The 22,440-nt window shown below is 35.6% G+C and overlaps 3 protein-coding genes across 3 annotated transcripts in view; 1 reads left to right on the forward strand and 2 right to left on the reverse strand.

Annotated features, from left to right (window-relative positions):
• LOC113518136 (mitochondrial folate transporter/carrier) overlaps nt 1-3,197 on the reverse strand; it is a 28,854-nt gene extending 25,657 nt beyond the window's left edge. The window contains exon 1 of the mRNA XM_026902914.3: nt 2,840-3,197. Coding sequence (XP_026758715.1) covers nt 2,840-2,990 — 151 coding nt within the window. The 5' untranslated portion in view covers nt 2,991-3,197. The remainder of the gene's footprint in view (nt 1-2,839) is intronic.
• A 2,356-nt stretch (nt 3,198-5,553) lies between these two features.
• LOC113518212 (mitochondrial-processing peptidase subunit beta) lies at nt 5,554-7,241 on the forward strand. Its single transcript, XM_026903017.3, has one exon. It carries the CDS (start codon nt 5,658-5,660, stop codon nt 7,056-7,058), a length of 1,401 nt encoding a protein of 466 aa, XP_026758818.1. The 5' UTR covers nt 5,554-5,657; the 3' UTR covers nt 7,059-7,241.
• Nucleotides 7,242-8,846: 1,605 nt separating this feature from the next.
• LOC113518056 (conserved oligomeric Golgi complex subunit 3) lies at nt 8,847-21,497 on the reverse strand. Its single transcript, XM_052892837.1, has 11 exons — nt 21,256-21,497; nt 20,698-20,889; nt 19,558-19,684; nt 18,832-18,980; nt 17,351-17,610; nt 16,271-16,489; nt 15,072-15,211; nt 13,500-13,663; nt 10,640-11,284; nt 9,810-9,992; nt 8,847-9,190 (listed from the first exon to the last, which is right to left on the reverse strand). Exons 1-11 carry the CDS (start codon nt 21,403-21,405, stop codon nt 8,924-8,926), a joined length of 2,496 nt encoding a protein of 831 aa, XP_052748797.1. The 5' UTR covers nt 21,406-21,497; the 3' UTR covers nt 8,847-8,923.
• Nucleotides 21,498-22,440: the final 943 nt, after the last annotated feature.

Raw genomic sequence — 22,440 nt, forward strand, 5'->3', positions numbered from 1 at the left:
GCGCCAACCATAAAGGAAGGGCAAGGTCATAATAAATATTTGATAAGCAATTCCATTTATGAAATTAAAATCAATGATATATCAATCAACCATAGATAATCCGAAACTTTTTGTTATTTGATTTTATTAGGTTTAGAAAAATTTTTTAAAGGCTTCACATTAAATATGATTTTACGGATGCTACTTTATTACGATAATTTCCATGTCTATTATAATGTAGTTTATGTACTTATAAGCAAAACCAATTAGTGCGAGACAGGGCAATGACCTCTAAAGTTGCAGCAACTAATTATAGGCACAGATGGCTATATGGATCTACCATAAAACCTTATTCCAAATTTTTTACGATGCAGATTACAAACATGTTCTTAATAACAATTACTCAGGTTAAGCCATCAATACTTGTAGAGGAATAAAAATACAACATTGGTATTCTGACCAGTTAAAATTTGTTTTTACCCTAATTTGCGCTCATAAACGTTTTTATCTACAAAATTAAGGAAAACTGTACCAAGAATCAGCTTATTAATATGAATTTGACCTCTTTAAAATAAAAGTGTTTAATATAACTTATATTTTAATAATAACAATTCTTGATAACATGCGTACAATAATATATTGCATAGTTAAATACAAGCTATATCCTGCAGCTTTGCAGCTGTGAATTGACGTAAAATATCTTGTGTCAATCTAGTATATGGTCCATTTGTGTCCAGTTTATTTCAATAAAAATTATTTCATTCTTTTACTCAAATTCACTCAATTGTTTTAGCATGACTGAGTAACCAACATCCTCTTATTTAATATAAAAAAAAATCACATAGATAATATAAGTACAGTGTAAAGAAGTCCTTTCTTATGCAAAATGTTTAGAACCATTGTCCTTTTCTGTGAAGTTAGTAAGATTGAGTACAGAAATAATTTTCACATATCCCTCGTATCTGATATATCTATCTTTGGTATATTTGAGTCATCTAAATGGACATAACAACTTCACTGAATACAATAACAAACATGTTTATGTCGCAAATACTTAAGTAAAATCCAATAATAAGTTAGATATGAAAACAAGAAATGAGATACTATAGAAAATATATTAAGAATTAAGTGCTATCATTTATGGACATCTTAGTAACATAATAAAATTGTTACTGTTAATGATGTCTATACATAATTTAAGAAATTTAATATAAGATCTTAATAAGGGCAAGACAAACCAAACAAACAATTTTAAAAATACTGTCTATTCATTTGTTTTTATATGTTTGTACCAGTATATAATATAAGTATAATATGTGATTTTTACAATTGTAATCTTGAAGGATTTACTCAAAATGTGGTGTAAGTTTCATCTTGAGATGTCATCTAGGAGTGGTTGATTCCTTTGAAAGTAGTAGGTATGAAGTAGCAGATTAAAAACTAATATTGCATATGAAAAGATCATAACACTGCAGAATTTTATGTCAATTAATTTTCTAAAAATCTATGCATGTAAAGAACTGTGTGGCCGGCATAGAATGAGCCCCCCTTTCTTTCCCAAGAGGTATCATAAGAGGTGACTTAGGGAATTTAATGGTAGACGAATAGGTAGCAGTGTCTCTCTTAAAACATCACTAAAGCCTAACTGCATTTGTCAACCCAGGGGGGTTTTGTCTAGCATAGCCAAGCATGGCAACTTCTTACAAATATTCCTGAATGGCAACGCATGGGGGTATCATGGGCGAAACAGTATACTCTGTTATGTCCATAGTACTGCTCATGTCTATAGATGATAGTTACCACTTTCCATCAGGTGGGCCGTCAGCTTATTTGCTTTAATATAAATATAAATTTCCATATTGTTACTACACAACCATTGTAAACATACACTTATTATCTCTGTTCTGTAGAACAAGAGTGGCTAATGCAATGTTAATGATGAACAAGGATCTGATCGAATGCCCATCCTTGTTGAGCAAAATTTCCCTAGAAGTTCCTAATACTAACTCACATCACTTTTCAAGACTTTTTAATATTCCACTGACTCACACCCAGTATAGAAGCAATTAATAAATAAATAAATAATTATAAATTAGAAAGTAAGTTTGTTTATTACCTCTCAGCACTTTAACTCATCATTATTATTATAGATCAAATGAGGTAAAGCACTAAGCAGTATTAATCATGACTTTTTTTATTGTGAACATTGTATTATACTTTGTGACAATTTTAAAACCCTACATAAAAATAGATTTTTCCATAATAGGATACAAAAATGGAGGTGGTTCTAGAAAAACATTGACATATAGATTTTTTTATATACAATGACTATGAAATTTGATATACATGTGCTTTAAAGAATTGACAAGTACAAAGGTTACTTTTTCTCCCAGTCAGTGAACATATCCAAGTCATGTGAATAAAGTTATGGATAAAAGTTAATACATGTGTATTTGTCACCAATGCTTAAGCAATTTGATAGCTCATCAATATAGGGCCTAAACAGTTCTAAGACTATTTAAATTTTCCATTACAAGTAAATATTTCCAATATAATTTTATTAACAGTCAATGTCAGACTGTGAGTTGTCTAAACATTAGACCAATTCAAACTTTGCAGTAGATTTATTAAGGATGTCTGAGAACAATGTAAACAAAGAAACTGTAGACTGTACTTTTACTGAAGTTCAAGGCCAAATCTGTGAGATGTCGCAAGTCGCGCGCGATCTTTCAATCAAATTTACGTTACATAAACGAATGGTCAATTTTGGCCAATCGTATGAGCGATCGATAAGTTACTTCGTCTACTCAAGACGTTCAGTACGCAATATCACATGGCGATGATATAGTTAGCAACTTACCAGCAAATCTAATTTTTATCAAATCCAAAGGGTGCAAAATCAAAGTAGATGTCACGCCACCTGATATGCCAGCTACCAGGTGCTCATATTTTATATGACTGAGAAGAGCGAGCTTAGAAGACGACGAATTTGGATTCTTCATTGTAGTCATGACGTTTTAAACTAGATCACAGACAAAAATTTTTTACACATCTTGCAGGACTATAATTGAGCTATATCTACCGGCACACACTTTCCCCGAACTCGTTAAATAAATTAAATAAAAAACAGCCTTCACTTTTCATATTGCTCATAAAATTAACCCCACGAAATTACGTGCAACGACTCGACGACAATGAAACGAATGAATAGATTGAATTCGTTTTGTTCATTCAATGTTGAATGAATGAAAAATAGAGTTTCCAAATTTTGATTTGCTTCGATTTAATTAGAACTTCAATCGATTAAATGATAAAACTAAACAATTTTCAGAATTAATTTTTTTGAAGATTGTTATATACAAATTTTACTTAAAATGATCAGATCATAGTCGATTCATTTGTCTATTTATGTACATTTTTTATATTTCATTAATATTTAAATATTTGAGTAATTTTAAATGCTTTTGCTATGGTAAGTATTGCCTCAATAAAATTGGGTCGATTCTGAGATACCAGTTCTCTAATCCTAACTCTAAAATAAAATTTAAAATATCACAACAAAACCTATATTGTTAGAACTAATATGAACATAAAAATTTTTTGACTGAAGTCAAAAATATTATAAATTTAGTTTATAATAGCCCATTAAACAGTTATTATGCGAAATTATTTAATAAAAAAATATTAGATCAAGTATGTATTTAAAGAAATTATATTTCAGAATCGACTCAAATATATTATCTACATCTTTAATCGTATAATTTGTACTAATATTTTTTTATGTAACTAATATTATTTAATTGATTCCTATTATTGTGACTGTTAGGTATTAATCTCAATACTATATGACCCTGCATCATTTAAAAACGAAGAATAATTATTCTATTCCGAAATTTTTGTGCATTACACATATTTTATTTATTTTCTTGACATATTTCAAATTGAATTAGTTACAATCTTTCTCCATAAGAGGAGTTTGCCAGCAGTTATGTTTGGCACTCAAGTTGGCAAACGTAATTAGGTTTTTGGTGACTTCTAAGAGAGACACCACTACCCTCTACCATTAAATTCCCTTAGTCGCCTCTTATGAAAGAGTTAGACCGATTCTATGCCAGATCCACATGGCGGTAATACACTATCAAATAGTAAAAATGTTTTTTTAAATGCTATCCATTATTAAGTAAATTATTGACTCTGACTGAATTATTGATTCTCAATAACAAATGACGTTGAAAAATGACTGCAAGCCGAGTCGCAAAGTTAGAATCGCGCTTGCGTATAATCGCTCATGACTAACGGTCCTAGATGGTCTCGAAACTAGTCGAATAAGTTAAATTGTTAATTATTACATTAAAATATAATAAAAGTATATAAGTAATATAGTATATAAATTGTTCTTTTTGTTTTAAAATTATTATGAAACAAACTGTGCTGGTTACTTTAACAGTGGTTTATTAAAACGTAACTCGAGAATCAATAGAATTTTATCATATTATACCTAGTATTAATTTATTAAAAAGAAACAAGATGAAAGACACTCTCTAGTGTAGTCTAAAACAGAAATGAAGATCTGCAGGGCAGAAAGACATGTGATGAAACTGTCAAGTAACAAAGTAACTGGGCCCAATAGGTATATAGTAATCGATGATATTATACAAATAGCAGGGAAAAATGAATATGTTACTTCAAATAGACATAAATAGAATAAGATGAAAGAGGTTTTTCCCATAGAGTAACATATACAAAGAATACACAAACTAAGATCTTCTATTGAATTTATCATGGGGAGTGTTTTGAGGAATTGTTCGGATTGATACCTGATTTTTTTTTGATTGCTGCTGATTTTCGCCGCCGTACAACCCGTCATAAAGTTTCATCCCAACCATCTGGACGAGTGGCGGTCTTCCACCGTGCGTTTTTCAAGGCACTTACTTCCACGTACAACCATTCTTTGGAATCAACTTCCAGCAGCAGTATTTCCGAACCGATACGACATCATAACCTTCAAGAAAAGAGCATATTCCTTTTTAAAAGGCCGGCAGCACACCTGCAATGCCGTTGGTGTTGTGGGTGATCATGGGTGGCGGTAGTCACTTAGCATCAGGTGAGCCGCATGCTCGTTTGCACTCTGTGTTATAAAAAAGAAACGTAAAATATGTTAATAATTTAAAATTTGGAAACCTATGAAGTATGGAAGATAAAGCTATAATTGATTGACAAATTAATCTGTCTACGTTAATTAATCTGTTTGTCTAGTTATATGTTTGTTCTGACAAAATACTAAAAATATTATACAAAATTGGATAAGGTTTTTACAGTTAATTCCTGAATATCTAAAATATAATTCTAAAATATATTTTGTCTTGTTTAATTTTTTTTTACTTTTTAAATCCACGCGTACGTAGTTGTGGATAAAAAGTTAAGGGTACATTCTAAAATTACTTTAAAAAGGATATGGCGCTAGGGATTTATCGACAAAGTAATTTTTGTTTACTTTGTCGATAATAGCAATCCCTAGCGCCATATCGATGTTTAGATAAGCATGCATTCTCGTTTTTATTAAATGTGTCTCTACTGGCAACATTTACAATTTCATTTTGACAGGTTAACGTAACTATTGCCCATTTATTACGTAAATCAGCGAGTAGTAAAATTATAGTGCAAGGATTACAAGAAAAATGCTGAAAGTAGCGACTACATTGAGACTAGTCTCAAAACAGGGCAATCAGGTACGATGTTTAGCCACTGCCGTTGGATATAAGCAGGCGTTGGTCAATGTTCCCCCTACAAGACTTACAGTACTTAACAATGGCATTCGAGTTGCTTCTGAAGACTCCGGTGCCCCCACTGCCACCGTAGGTCTGTGGATCGATGCTGGCTCCAGATACGAAACATCAAAGAATAATGGGGTTGCGCATTTTCTCGAACACATGGCTTTCAAAGGCACGAGCAAAAGGTCACAGACCGACTTAGAGCTACTCGTTGAAAACATGGGTGCACATTTAAATGCTTATACATCACGCGAACAGACCGTATTCTATGCTAAATGTCTTGCTAACGACGTACCAGTCGCTGTAGAAATCCTTGCCGATATCATTCAAAATTCATCACTCGCCGAACCCGAAATCGAACGCGAACGAGGTGTCATTCTTCGAGAGATGCAGGATGTCGAGAGCAACCTCCAAGAGGTTGTATTTGATCATCTCCACGCCACAGCTTTTCAAGGCACACCACTAGGTCAGACTATCCTTGGACCAACTAAGAATATCAAAAAGATCTCCAAAGCTGACCTCCAGGCATACATTAGATCTCATTATCAGCCTGGTCGCATTGTGCTCTCTGGTGCAGGTGGTGTTGAACATGAAAGGTTGGTTGAGCTCGCTAATAAGCATTTCAGTGGATTGAAGAACACAGACTCTGTAGTAGAGTTGGCGCCCTGCCGTTACACTGGCTCTGAAATTCGTGTCAGAGATGACTCGATGCCATTGGCTCATATTGCCATTGCTGTAGAGGGTGCAGGATGGACTGACGCTGATAACATTCCTCTGATGGTAGCAAACACTCTAATCGGAGCATGGGACAGGTCCCAAGGTGGTGGTGGCAACAATGCCTCATACTTAGCTCGTGCTGCTGCTTCTGAAGGCTTGTGCCACTCTTTCCAGTCTTTTAACACTTGCTACAAGGACACTGGTTTGTGGGGTGTTTATTTTGTTGCTGAACCCCTAAAACTGGAAGATATGTTGTACAATATTCAGAATGAATGGATGAAGTTAAGCACATCTGTCACTGAGGGAGAAGTAGAGCGTGCAAAGAACTTGCTGAAGACCAATATGCTCCTCCAACTTGATGGCACTACACCAGTGTGTGAAGACATTGGTCGCCAGATCCTGTGCTACAATCGCCGCATCCCCATTCATGAATTAGATGCTCGCATTGAAGCTGTCACTGCCCAGAATGTGCGTGATGTTTGCTATAAATATATATTTGACCGCTGCCCTGTAATTGCTGCTGTAGGCCCCACAGAAGGTCTACCAGACTACACTAGGATCCGTGGTGGAATGTACTGGCTTAGAGCATAAAATGTTGTAGTGTACTTTTAGAATTGTTATTTAAATCATTTAACATCAAGAAAACACATTAAAATGCTCACCCAATGTTTGTTGTTTTATTAATTTAAAACACAATGTCTTGGTGATATACATGTATTTATTATAGGAAAATAAGTAAATAAAATGTGTATGTAAATAAAATCCATCTTTTTATATTGCTTTTTCTTTTATTATGTAACCTGCTTATATTTTTAATGTCTTTTATTTTTACCTGTAAATCATTAATTCACACATTTGAAGGGTATAGCAGTTCAGTGAATTCTATAAATACAATTTTTCAAAATAAGCATATTCCTTAGTGCCAATTATAAATGGCATTAAATTAAGTATTGAGGCCGTACAATATATCCTTTGATTTCTATTTAGACAATAGTTATCTTTCCATAAGACAAACTATGAGCATTTTTGCATGTAATTACGAAATTCATAGGATCAGTAAACGATCTTATACATTGTTATTGTCGAGTGAATTGCGGATCTCCGGTGACTTGAAACCTTGTTTTTTTTTTAGGTTGACAGTTGGGAGCGAAGAATCATAAGGTAAAATTTCAAAATTCCATGATATTAGTATAGGGTCGCCGATATCGATATTAAGTAGACACTATCAGTCTACAGCAAAATAATAATAAATTTGACTACTCTAGACTTGTTTCAAAAATAAATAAAGTTCCAATTTAGCGGTTTTTGCGTCGGAGAGCAAATGAAAATCATGGTTCAGCACACGAAAGTTAAAACTTTATGTATAACATCTAAGATGTAATATTTCGTATGATACGGCCTAGAAACTCTTATATAAGTAGTAGTTTAGTGACCTATAAATAACTATTTGATATAATTATCATCATCATCTCAGTCATTATTTAGAAGGGAATTTACAAATCCAACTAAGTTGGGCTGCGTTCTTGAGTGGCGACTCTGTACGAGCAAATGCATGGGTATAACAACCTCCCACTAGACGGAGTGACGTTCTTAAATGCATTGAAGGCAGTTAGTGCACGCAAACGAGTCGGGATCATTTCCTATGGCAGTTTATGGGGTAGACCCGTTCAGCAGTGGACAGATAAAGAATGTCGTCACTATCTAGTGGGATGTCGTTCTACAATGCATTACCCTTATAGGGTTGCCACTCAACACCTTTCTTCCCTACCAGTTCTTTGAGCTATATATTATTATCAGAGGGAGACTGTACAAAAGTCGATTGCTTAGGTACCTCTATCCCATTCGTGTTTCAACCGTGAAGCAGTTGTGTTTGCATGGCTGTGTTTTGGTTTGAAGGGTGGGATATGGCGTGAATTTACTGGGTACAGAGGAATAACACTTGAGTCCTCAGGAATGGCAATGCATGGGGGTATCATGGACGAAACTGTTGTGCATGGTACTGCTTATGTCTATAGGCGACGGTTACCACTTTCCATCAGGTGGGTCGTCAGCTTGTTTGCCATTCTAAGTTGTATAAAAAAACAATATATGATACTCTTGCTCACAGCTCATTGACACTTTGTTTGCTTATCCTTCGGGTTATGTCAGTGTTTTTGGTTGTTTTGCGGATATCCTCGTTTCAGATTCTGTCACACAAAAACACTCCAAGCGTTCTCTCCATCGTTCGCTAAGTAATTTGAAGCTTTTACATACGGACAATCGTGTAGGACCATGTTTCGATTCCATAAGTTATCACTGGCAACACGCATTGGTTAAAAACCTTTGTGTTCAAACTTTGAGGTACTTATACATAAACTTTGATATAATAAAACAAGTAAATCATTTCATAAATATTTTTACATTTTATTAAAACTTATTTAGACATATTTAATATTTGATAGCTTTTTTAATATAAATTACACATTAGCAGAGCCAGTGGGTTCAATTGTGGGTTTTTCTTCTTTCTCTTGCACGCTGGCAATACTGGGCTTGCGCACTGTACTGGTCTTCCTCTTTTTGCCGTATGGTAACACTGGCTCGTTGTGGCTTATTAGACTAGCAGAGGAAATAAAGACGGACACCTGTTCAGGAGTTGGGCAGGCGACTATGAGAGTATCTTCGTAGGAGTAACCAGCATTTGTGAGAGTTTGTTCAATTTGTACGAAGTAACCGACGACATTATTCTGTAAGACATTAGAATTATCTGTCAATTTAAAAAAAACAATTTTCAACAGTTTTGATTGTATATTTTAAGTGTTCTAATAGCGGACTGTCTGTTTTTAGCCGACTTCAAAAAAAGGGTTCAATTCAATTGTATTGTTTTAATGTTATATAATAATATACTTATAATATACTTTATTATTCAGACTACAATTTGGTCCATTTTGTTATTAACAGTTTTCTTACAAACTATGTAAACTTAGTAAAAAAAAACCTCCTAACTACGTCAGGTATAAACAAATTAGATTTTTTTTTATTTCCGAAACGATATACATATTGGTCCCATAGAAATTTTATAAATATCGGTTAAGTAGTTTAGTTTAAAAACAAAAAATTTTGGTTTTGTTACAATTAAAATCAGTTTGTTTTGTGGAATATAATCTTAAATTATTTTGGTTTGTGGCACTTTTTTTGCACCTTTAGTGTTGCAGTTAAAAGTGTCTCGTACGCATTGTCAACCCTGAGTAAACCTTAATACACCCTTTTAAAGAACCCCATACTATAGTTTCTAGTAGTAAACCTCAGAAGAGAGCTCATTCCACAGCCTCAGTCTTTGTAGGAGAAAAGTATGTTCACACTTACTCTTATTGGTCTGAAGAGTATAAATTCTGTCTCCTTATTTGCTAGATACAGTTGCATAGAGCGTTGTAAAGGTGCAAGGTGCATCTTGATTCTCTTCTGGGCTTCCTTCACTACTGTCGCAGTCTCCTCCGGCGTCGCCCACGGTTGGGATTTCAACTGTTCAATAGGTGTGAATGCTTGAGCCTAGAATTAGAGAAATATCTAATGAAAACAAAATTGTAAATTTCATAATCTTGCATACAATGGCTAATCATCATCATCTTTCAGCCATTATCCAGTTATCCCGAATACTTAGGGTCGGCGAAATATCTTTTTATCCATATTACTTAAGTGTATATTATTTATATACCTTACTATGGTATGCAGGTTTTAGTGGATGTAAAGTCCAAAGGCACTTAGTAATATTGATTATTTATTATTTTAAACTATATATAAAGTGACGACGTGTTATACGTGCTGAGTGGCGGGAGCGAGAGAGCTCGAACGAACGAGTCAGAGTGAATTATTACTAAACATTAAGGTTTAGGTTTTCTGTTTTACAACTGTCCCTGCCCGACGTCTACCTTCCTTGGTAATAAAATTCTAAAACATTTGGTAAAATGACGAATAAAATATATACAGGGAAGGGACAGTTTAGCCAAAATGAAAATGGCCTAAATCAGAAGCTAGACTACTTTCCCACCAGAAATGCACCACAGTCATATAATTAACGATTCATATTTTTGACGCCGCGCAATGAAATTTTTTAAATTTACGACTTAATGTGCATCACTGTCCATCACTCTACTCTAATTCTTAAAAACATACAATATTTAGAATAAAGAAATTACCTTTTCAATATAAGTAATCAGTGGTCCAGCTAATAACTCAGTAGCATCCTTAATAAACATCTCACAGCAGGCCTTTAACTGCCTATCTACTTCTTTTCTGGAGTCCAAGAGATGCTCCTTCACCATCGGTGTACCTTCTAGAAGGAACTCTAGCAATGCATTGTTGGTATTCAATGAAAATATCTGTCTGGGTTTCTGTATCAAACCGTACGCGGCATTTTTGACATTACTAAAGTCTAATACGGTTTCTTTAATTACAAAATCCACTTGGAAAGGTGCAATTTGTTCTCTCAGGATTAACAAATGTTTTATTTGGAAGAGTTCTCCATCTATGCTTGTTCTGCTCGCTGAAATCTGCTGCGCTGCATTATCTATGCTTTGTACACAGAGTGATATCGCCTCTTGGGCTAATCCTTGGAACACTTTCTTTTCCAGACATCTGTATAGTCTCGAAAGTGCTGCTAATGTCCTTCTCACTGCTGGATACCACATGCCGTGAAGATCAGCTGGGGAGGCTTGGGGCCTTCGTTGGGCGTCCACATTGATATTGGCTACTTCTTGGGAAGTAGCAGAAATGTCAGATACCATTGAGTTGCGGGAATCGCTTCGTTTTAAACTCTGCTCTTGGATGGATAACGCGATTTGCTGAAAAAAAATATACAGCTTTTATTATTGAAATATTGTCTAATTTAAGGGTATAGGCAATTAAAATATTAGATATCCTGAATGCTGGTTTTTATAGGGTTAAAAATGGAATGGTAACCCCACCTGTACTATTGGTCTACGTTGACAAAGTACCAGTGCGGGACAGATGAGAAGTAGTCAAACCAGTTGATTCGTCGTGATGAATTTATCAGGAAATAACTATGACAGTTTGCAAGGAGAAATTGCGTGGAGATTGACCAGACAGAAAATACTTCCAGTAAACCCATCTCGAGGGGCGAATTTTTTATAATATCAACAATCTCCACTATTTATGATTACAAATTGTTACGATATTATACAGCACGAGAACTGCTCGTGCTGTATAATATCGCTCGTGCTGCTGCGTGATCCCAATAAATACACATGGAATTTTGGATAGACAGCAATTCATACAGCTGATGTAGCATAACGTGCCCAGTATTGACGTCGACCAGACCGTGTGATGGCATCAACGTGACTTCAACAATAGACAATTTTTACTATTAGCAATATACCTAACCAGGTCGATCTCCTCGCGGTCCCCCCTGGAAACTATCATGGTTAATACCTGACGGATTCATCATGATGGGCTAACTGGCTTGTTTTCATTCTCATCTATCACCCTTCACTGGTGCTCCGCCAGCGTATCCCGTTAGCGCAGGCGGGATTACCATAGCATTTTCATCCATCAAAAAATGTTTTTTTTTTTATATTTATATATACGAGGTTTGTCCGGAAAGTACGTATAAAAGTTTTTTAAAAATTTTATTTTACAATTATTCAGGTAAATCAATTTTATCCCCTTCAAAGTACTCCCCCTGTGACATAATGCACTTGTGCCAACGCCGTTTCCACTGTGAGAAGGCTCCTTGAAAGTCCTCTGGTTGTAGGTTTCTCAGCTGCCCCGTCGTAGCTTTTTTTATCTCATTTATGTCCCCCAAATGCCGCCCCCGAAGTACCAATTTGGTTTTTGGGAACAAGAAGAAGTCACACGGGGCCAAATCCGGCGAATAGGGGGGTGTTCGGTCACCGTAATGGAATTTTTACTCAAAAACTCACGGACAACAAGAGAGGTGTGGGCAGGGGCATTGTCGTGGTGAAGAATCCAACGCCCCTCTCGCGCCAATTCTGGACGAACTCGTGCCACACGAGCTTTGAGGCGTCTGAGCACATCGACGTAGAATTTTCCATCAACTGTCTGGCCTGGAGGGACGAATTCTTGATGGACAATCCCCCGAACATCGAAAAAAACAATCAACATTGTCTTGACATTTGAGCGGGATTTTCTTGATTTTTTTGTTCGTGGTTCCCCGGATGTCTTCCACTCTTTGCTTTCACGGCCATTCTTGCCGAGTTTCGAGAGAAACTTGATTACGACGCGCTGCTCTTCAACGGAAGCGGGCTCCATGCCGACGGGGTTTCGTTAAGAGGTAACTTCACAGATGGCGTGACAAGCCAGTTCGCACCGCACGGCGGTCAGACCAGAACTGAAGCATTGTTAGGGACATAAGGAAGGGGTCCTGCGCTTACCTGGCCTCCCCACTCCTCTTTCTCGCATTCCAGAACACTTTTATACGAACTTTCCGGACAGACCTCGTACATATCATTATGTCATGTTGTCAGTGCAGGTATTTTGACCCGTTCTCCTTCCCTATTACTTTAAAGATCACCTAGCGAATTTAATTAAACGCAATTTGAATAGGGAGGTGGGTAGGTAGTTTTTTTTAATGGATCAAAATGAAATAGTGATTCTGCTTGCGCTATTGGTATACACTGGCAGGGCACCAGTGAAAGATGATAGGTGAAGATGAAAGCAAGTCAGTTAGCTCATCATGACAAATCCACGAGAATTAACCATGATCGTTTCCAGGGGGTACCGCGTGGAGGTCGGATATTTTTTTATATTGATGGGTGAAAATGGAATGGTAACCCTGCCTGCGCTAACGGGATACGCTGGCGGAGCACCAGTGAAGGGTTATAGATGAGAATGAAAACAGGCCAGTTAGCCCATCATGTTGAATTCATCAGGAATTAACCATGATAGTTTCCAGTGAGAACCGCGAGGAGCTCGACCTGGTTGGGTATATTGCTAGCAATGGGATTCTCAGTCTCCATTACTAACAATCCCTTCCCCCCGGTAGGTGAGTAGTGGTGGGTAGGTGGAGGCAGGCGGTACCTCCATCATCTCGAGCTTGTCGGGGTAGGCGAGGTCGCCGGGCGCGGCGCGGTAGTGCAGCACGTCGGCGCGCAGGTGCACGTGCGCGCGGAACACGAGCCGCTCCTGCGCGTCCTGCAGCAGCGCGCGCGCCGCGCCGCCCAGCGCGCGCAGCGCCTCGCGGGCTGCACACCACGTACGCACTTGTTCATATTTTATTTTTATATATAGGTGATAATGAAATAGTAACCCCACCCGCGCTATCGGTATACGCTGATAGGGCACCAGTGAAGGATGGTAGACGAGGATGAAGCAGGTCAGTTAGCCCATCGTGACGAATTCAACGAGAATTGTTCACGGTGGTTTCCAAGGGGGAACCACACGGAGGTTGACCTGATAGAGTCTATTGCTAGCAATGAGGCTGTCAAACTCCATAGCTAACAATCCCTTCCCCCCAACACATGTTCATATTAGAGGGAGACTCTGTACAAAAGTCGATTGCTTGGGCACCTCTGTCCCATTCGTGTTTCTACCGTGAAGCAGTTGTGTTTGCATGGCTGTGTTTCGGTTTAAAGTGTGGTATATGGCGTGAATTTACAGGGTACAGAGGAATAACACCTGAGTCCTCAGGAATGGCAACGCATGGGGGGTATCATGGGCGAAACAGTATACTCTGTTTTGTCCATGGTACTGCTCATGTCTATAGGCGACGGTTACCACTTTCCATCAGGTGGGCCGTCAGCTTGTTTGCCATTCTGAGTTGTATAAAAAAAAGTGTACATGGCGGACTTAATGCTAAAAGCATTCTCTCCCAGTCAACCATAGGGAAGTGTCAGAATACTCGAATGCAGTACTAGTAACTATTGAAATACATACATAATAAATTACATATATAAACGAATAAATATATATAAATAACAAATACACTTACACATATATGACATATACTGTATTATGCACGAAATTGAGAATAAAATAAAGTACTTACCTACTGCTCGGATAAAGTAAAAAAGTAAGCATGAATATTTTTTTTTTTAAAGACGGTTTAGTCGGTAGTCTCTTAATGGTATCAGGAAGCGCGTTCCACAGTCGTGAAGAATGTAGGAGAAAATAATTTGAAGCGAAGCCAGTACCCGTTTATATTATACTCCTCCGTAATGTTAGTTACCTTATGGCTATTCTATGTACTACTATGCCGTAGGTGTTGTGGGTAACCATGGGCGGCGGTAGTCACTTACCATCAGGTGAGCCATGCTCGTTTGCCCCCTGTGTTGTAAAAAAAAAACTGCTACCACTGATAGACGCGGCTAATGCTTACGCGATGAGTTTTGCTTTCAGGGACATGTCTCTCATCTGTACAGACATTACTTATTTATATTATTATATTAACCGTTGACTGTTCACTGCTGAGCATAAGCTTTTCCCATAAGGGAAGATTTGCCAGTCCATAATTTAGCAGAAATCTACGTCCAGCAGTGGACTGGTGGTGGCCAATAATGACGAAGTTGGACGAGTAAATAAACCGGTCGTGACTAATATATATATATATATATATATATATATATATATATATTAATTAAAAAAAACACTCACGGTCAGTATTAACTTGCTCCTCGATAACTTCTACACGCAATATGACGCACAATTCCGCGAGCGTCTCCAAATGATTAATGTGAATGATATGGGGTCGTAGTGTTTCGTACAGTCCGTTGCATAGTGATTGGAGATATTCCCTGAAAACATATTTAATTGTGTTTTTAGAAACGTTATGTAATGCATTAAAGTCTAAAATTAAACAATACAAGTATGGGCGACCTCACATACCGCATTGTTATTAATGCGGACTACCTCCTATTGCTAGCAATATGCCCAACTAAGTCGACCTTCACGTGGTTCTACCTGGAAACCATCGTGCTGAATTTCAGGTGAATTTATCACGATGGACTAACTGGCTTGCTTTTTCATTCTTACCTATCATCCCTAACTGGTGCCCCGCCAGCGTATACCGTTAGCGCAGGCGGGGTTACCATACCATTATCATTTATTAAAAGTCCTCTCATACCTATTTGCATGCCAATAATTTTAATAACAATAAAGCAATTTAAGGATGGTTTATTTTTAAAACCTTTATAAAAATAATGAAATACGAGTAGCAACATCACGAAAGTGTAAGAATAATCCTCACATGTTTTTGGTCCTTCGAGCTAAGTTGTTATCAGTTACTATATCTTTTTTTACTAATGAAGGGTCCTTCGATTGATCACGATCACACCTGATGGAAAGTGATAATGTGGCCTAAGATTGGATTTGCTGGCCCACAAATAGTCTACTTAGCGTAATATTATATTGATGATCGCCAAAGCGTGTAATTACATGTTGGATTTACTTAAAATTTATGTCTACAAACAAGATTTTGTTCAGTAAAGGAAACATAACAGCTTCAACCATGCCAAAATTAAATATGAAACTGTGACCGAAATAATATCCTACACATTACAATAAGTATTATTAAAATCTATATGCTGTTGAAGGTATCATGTAAAAAGCAGATGTGACAAATCAAAATTTCTTTCCTTAGGAAGTCCCTTAAAAAATCAAACAACTACCTAATGTAATAAGGAACAACAACATGGTCTTCTCTTGCCCGCCGGATGATGTGTGGGCGGACGAGGTAAGGGCCTCGGGGCATACCCTATTACCTCGGCTTCAACTCCGGAGGCGACGACCTCCGGGTCACTGGGTTTTCAGCCGGCATACACTGATGGGAGTTTACACAAAATAAAGCAACTCACTCGAGCGCTGGCGAGGTGCGCTGGAAGAAGTGGTCGTAGAGGGCGCACTCGTCGCGGCAGGCGTGCGCGAGCAGCGAGCAGGCGGCGCGCAGCAGGCCGCAGTGGTCGCGCCGGTGCGCGCGCGCAGCCGCCGCCAGCGCCGCCGCCGCCGCCGCACCCGCCACGCGCCCGCGCCGCTCGCTGTACGCCTGCTGCACCTCCGACAGCACGTGCGCGTACCTTACCGTAATTAGTAACCTCTTTTTATTTATACAACTTAGAATGGCAAACAAGCTGACGGCCCACCTGATGGAAAGTGGTAACCGTCGCCTATAGACATGAGCAGTACCGTGGACATAACAGAGTATATTGTCTCGCCCACGATACCCCCCATGCTTTGCCATTCCCGAGGACTCAGGTGTTATTCCTCTGTACCCAGTAAATTTACGCCATATCCCACCCTTCAAACCGAAACACAGTCATGCAAACACAACTGCTTCACGGTTGAAACACGAAAAGGACAGAGGTACCCAAGCAATCGACTTTTGTACAAAGTCTCCCTCTGGTGAGTAAACATTATGTTAATAGTCGGCACTGCCTCTATACTGACGAAATTGGAACACGAATCTGTGTAATCACTAGAGTTGTCAATGCAAAAAAATAAATGTGAATCGCTGTACACGACGCACTTTTGACAGCATGCGCGCGTATATTACAAAACGGCAAGTAAACAATACAAAGTTTTTAGTAGTAGGTTTATACTCTAAGTATTCTATGATTAACATTTGTTAAAAAAGTATTTTTTAAATAATCAATCAGAAACATTGAAAATTTTTCGATTATTTTTGAAAATTACAGATAATTGCGACGTTGCTATACCTTGGTATGCGCTAGTATAAATTCTTTTAAATAAAAATTACTTTATAAAGAAATTGTAAAATATGGATTTCGATAACTAAAAGCTGATAACTTACTTTTTGTAAAGCAAATCTTTAATGATTTATAAATTTTACACTTTTTATCCCTTGCAGTAAACACATACCGGTTACGCAAACGACTGCGACTTGCAGGTAAAAACCAGTAAGTGTAAAAAATACTTACTCTGTATTTACTTCTGCCCTCTTTTCTATTTCACTTATAACTAATTTCAATTTCGGCGCAGCAGCTTGAAACTTGCCAAAGTACACAGCATATGCTGTGTCAATTGTCTCTTGGTCTGTCTGATCCTCATCTGTAGGAGATAGCACTTGTTCCGTGGCATGGTTTAGCACATGAGTGACGTAAGACCGGATAAGCGAAATAGCACGATTTTGTAGATGCCTGTACTTGACTAGGTAGGTATGTGATTCCTTGAAGGTGTTCTGAAATTTTCAAATTATACACTACTAATCATCTACTAACCACCAACAAATGCATTCCCAAAGAGGGTTGACGTCAGGCAGGCGGCCGGTCGTAAAACTATAAGCCAAATCTTTTTGTAATAAGGATAAAACCATATTACGCCGACCCCATATAATAATTGGGATAAGGGTTGGGAGATGATGATGACACATTTACTAATAATGTAGATATTAGTGTAGCTCAACCTATTTGATTTTAACAGTTGGTTGTTGGTTTTAACAGAATGGTGGATATAATTTTATTCAAATTTATAATAGAATACCGAAAAAAATAAGAGAATTGCCGTTAAATTATTTTAAATTAAAATTGAAAACATGATTAATAGAAAATATTTTTTACAATATTAATGAATTTTTGTAAGCTATAAATGTATATATTAATGTTGTGACATTGACTTAGTTTGAAATTTAAATTGTAATTTTAATTTTATTTGACATTTCTATCATTTTTATTATTTATTGGCTGCTTATAATGCATGACCAAAGTGTGCACTTAGTACTAGTAGTGATTTATTGTATAATGTAGTAAATAATTGAAAATTAAATATATAATTTACCTGTATAAAATGACCTATCTGTAGATAAATTCAATAATTAATATTTGCATGCCATTTGATGTGGCGAAACATAATGGACATCTTATAAACTTCACAAATGCAACACCTTTTCTACAATGTTACTAGCAAATAAATTTCATTTCATCTAGGGGTCTACACCAACTTTTTATGGTTGCAAGTTCTTGACAACAAGTCATTTATTAAATCCAAAACTGTATATTTATTTATACCTTTGCACACATTAAACTATGCCTACAGGATGGATTTAATGCTTAATGACATTCTCTACCAGTCTACCGTTATGTCAAACAGAGAGAGTAATTGTCAGTGTATGGATTTAACAAACTCAATTAATATATTCAATTATTTATTGTGATTATTTAGACAATGTGAGCAAAGATAAACTCATATCTAAAAGAGATTTGTTACCCGAACACAATAGCATAGGATCAAACCTATCATTCAGTCTAGAACTAAACATTCACATTCACAAAAATACATTAAATTTATTTAAACAATGTCTAAATATAGTGATACATGAATTTTATATTATTAAATTCATCAATAATAAATAATTACTATAGACTAGTAAGCATAGTACATTATTTTTTCATGTTTTACTTACATTATTTTTCATATAGTCCAAGCATTCATCAATCTTTGCAAGAACAATGAAAAATGTCTCACTGTTCACAGACATTGTGGGGCTATTCAGTCGTTGAGACAAGTGCTCCACTTGTGTAAAATAATGCAACCTGTTTTTTATGTCTTCACCTATAAAAAACACAAACATGAAAATCATTAATAAAATAAATAAATTAGTCTACAGTCACATTACAAAATGAATATTATTACTAAATAAAGTTATGATTAAATTAACAGAATTTAATGTCTTTAAAAAGGGAGTTAAACCCAGTTGTATATAAATTAGAATAGGATTTTGTTCATATAATCAACCGATGTAAATGAACCAGTTTATTAACATTATACCCTGAGCGCAAGAGGCTCACTAAACATGGCAGATTATGCTAAGCAAATCCTATCATGATTCAAGTGAAGTAATGTTTTTTTTAGTGGATTGTAATGGTTTGGTATCCCCATCTGTGCAACAGGTACACCAGTAAATGTTAATAGATGAGGATGAAAAGGCAGGTCAGTTATCCCACTGTGATAAATTGAACACAATGGTTTCCAGGGGGAACCGCATGGAGGTCGACCTAACAGGACATATTACTAATAATGGGGCTACCAGTCCCCATTACTAAGAATCCCTTCTCCCCCCCAATAAAGTAATGTTCTGAACCTCCAAGACTTTTTTAAGGTTAAAATATAAACAATAAATTAAACTTACCAATGCTGGACAGTTTATTTTGATCAGCCAACAGTTGCTCACTCATTATATGTAATGCATTTGTTTTATTTGAGACTAACTCATACTGTTCGGACAATTTATTCAAATCTGCCATTGTTGCATCAATCTGGAAGAGGAGTAGTATGGGAAAGAATAAATAAAAATTTTCTTTAACATTTCTCAGTATTTAATACAATAACATGTCAAAGCAGCTTTTGCCATGCGTAAAGTTAGACAGTACACTGATACTGATACTGCTAGATTAGTCTATTTTAGTTATTTTCATAGTTTACTCTCTTATGGAATATTACTATGGGGAAAAGCGGCAGATATTAAGAATATATTCATATTACAAAAACGTGCCGTTCGAGCGATCTACTGTATGAAGAGTCGTGACTCATTAAGAGAGAAATTCAAAGAGGCAAATATTCTCACCATTGCTTCTCAATTTATATATTCAAATATATGTTGTCCTATATGTTCATAAAAATCTTGACTTATTTCCAAAAAACAGCAATATTCATAATATTAATACTAGATTTAAAGACAAACTTGCTGTCCCCAAGTATCATTTAGAAAAAGTTAATAGGTCTTTTATGGGAATAGGTATAAAAATTTACAATAAGATACCAAAGGATATGTTGGAATTACCCTTAAATAAATTCAAAACATCTGTTAAATCATATTTACTGAGCAAAGCCTATTACTCACTAAACGATTACTTGAATGACGAGTGTGCATGGCAATAGTTGTTCATGCACTGAATTTTCATTTAATGTTAGACATAGACACCTATATAAATATACATTGTAAATAAACTGGCTTAAAAAAAAAAGTAATTCAATTGAGTTTCTTGCCAGTTCTTCTCAATTGGATCTATATACCGAACTGGACGGTAGGGAAAAAAATAAAATTATAATGTAAAAATTTGACGTTCATAAGCGGCTAAAATGTCCTACATGAATAAATAATTTTTTAATTTTGAATTTTTTGAAAAAAGTTGATGTTACCATTTTCTATCAAATTGGCTGTAAGCATGTTTGTCATTTACATTTTTAAAAAATGTTCTTTAATAAAGAAATAAATATCTAAATTTCTTTACAAAATTTCAATTTTAAATTTAAAATATTTATAACAAACCTGATCTGTTAATGAAACACACTCATTTCTTCTTTCTTCCAACTGTTTGTAATATGTTTCATATGGTGCATCATCAGCCTTTATAGTATTATTACATAAACTCTCATACCATTCCAGAAATTCATATGTTGTATCCACAGAAGGGACTAAAGCATTTTCTTTATTATTACTTAATTTTGTTTGAGGTTTTTCCTAGAAGAATATTGAAAATCAAGAAATAATAATTCATTTATTGCCTTTAATTGGTTTTATTATAAGAGGCACATGTAACACATCTGCCTACCTGTCTTTATGACTTATAAACATATAAACGAGCTCCAGCTCGACATATATATATATCCATATATATATGTAAAATATTGATACATTTAGTTATTTATTAAAAACTTATTAGGTAGAATTTTGTTAATAACTACATCAACTAGATTAAAAATAGTAAAAAAATTATACAAAATTTGGCAATAGGCTAGAGCCCATAAGTTTATAAATACTGAATTATTTTTACAGTGGTCTTAATTCTTTATGATATTACAATAAAATCAAGGTATAGGTACAAACTTCTTTGACTTCATTTGATCCACCGAGTATAAGTGCTTCTAAATCGAGTATTGCTTCCCTTTGGTCTGAAGTAAGTGGAGCCAAAGCATTGTCTGAACCTTCCCAAAGCAACAATTTGCTTTGTATTTCTTTTAAACTCATATTATCCATATTTAAATAAATAATTAATACTTTGTATTAGTTAAAAGCCTATAATGTTGACATTATGTTATGACATGGCTCTATGACTCTGACTCACTTCGACACTAAAGTGACAGTAACACAGGGTAAGTAATAACTGAAAATGACATAAAAACGTCATCAACGTCAAAATTATTATGAATCCCTTCAACGGTCATAGCATAGATAAAGAACAGTATTTACCCAAAATAAAACGTAAAATATAGATAGGATACATGTATGGTCTCAGATATATACATACATCTACTTACAATTTGTTTCAAAGGCTAACTCAATTGCTTCTGGAGCGCGTTTTAGCATAGAGTGGTCCTTTTTAATTATTAGAATGTTTGCTGTCAGTTTACAATTTTTCTATTTAGAACATCGTTGATACTACCGTAGATCATCAATAGATGGCGTCGGTCACAAATTGTTTAGGACTATAATAGAGTATAAATAGATGGCGATGTTAGCACCAAATATTCGTCTTGTTGGATTCGAAATTTAAACTAAAAAATAATAATTATGTAGTAAGTATATATTTACCTAGTATTTTTTTACTTTATATTCAGAATTTAGAGTACGTAAGTACTACCACAGATAATATAATACCTATTACCTATACTCATTATGTAATATTTTCCAAGATAGTAGCAGTTGGTGTGTTTCATGACCATTAAACAAACTATTTGTATACCACAAAAATTTACGAGCTATCTATATATATTAATGGGTTAAAAGATGATCTTTCTTGTAAGATTTTGGAATTTAAATAAGTATTATAATCTATCCTTTATTTACAACTTTTAAAAGTAAATTCTAAGACATATTGCAAATATTATATAAGTAGGTAGGTAGGTTCTTATCATTTTTAAACTCTAACTACCTATACGTTAAGATGATTGGGAGTAAGCAGAGAAAATAGAGAATTATTGAATTATTTCTGAAGCGTTATTTCTAAAATTCCAGTTATTACAATGAAATTATTATTCTCAACATAAAGAAATTGTAGAATTTAATCAAAGT

Source organism: Galleria mellonella, unplaced genomic scaffold, assembly GCF_026898425.1.
Source record: "Galleria mellonella isolate WM207_F2 unplaced genomic scaffold, CSIRO_AGI_GalMel_v1 utg171, whole genome shotgun sequence".
Taxonomy (NCBI): Eukaryota; Metazoa; Arthropoda; class Insecta; order Lepidoptera; family Pyralidae; genus Galleria; species Galleria mellonella.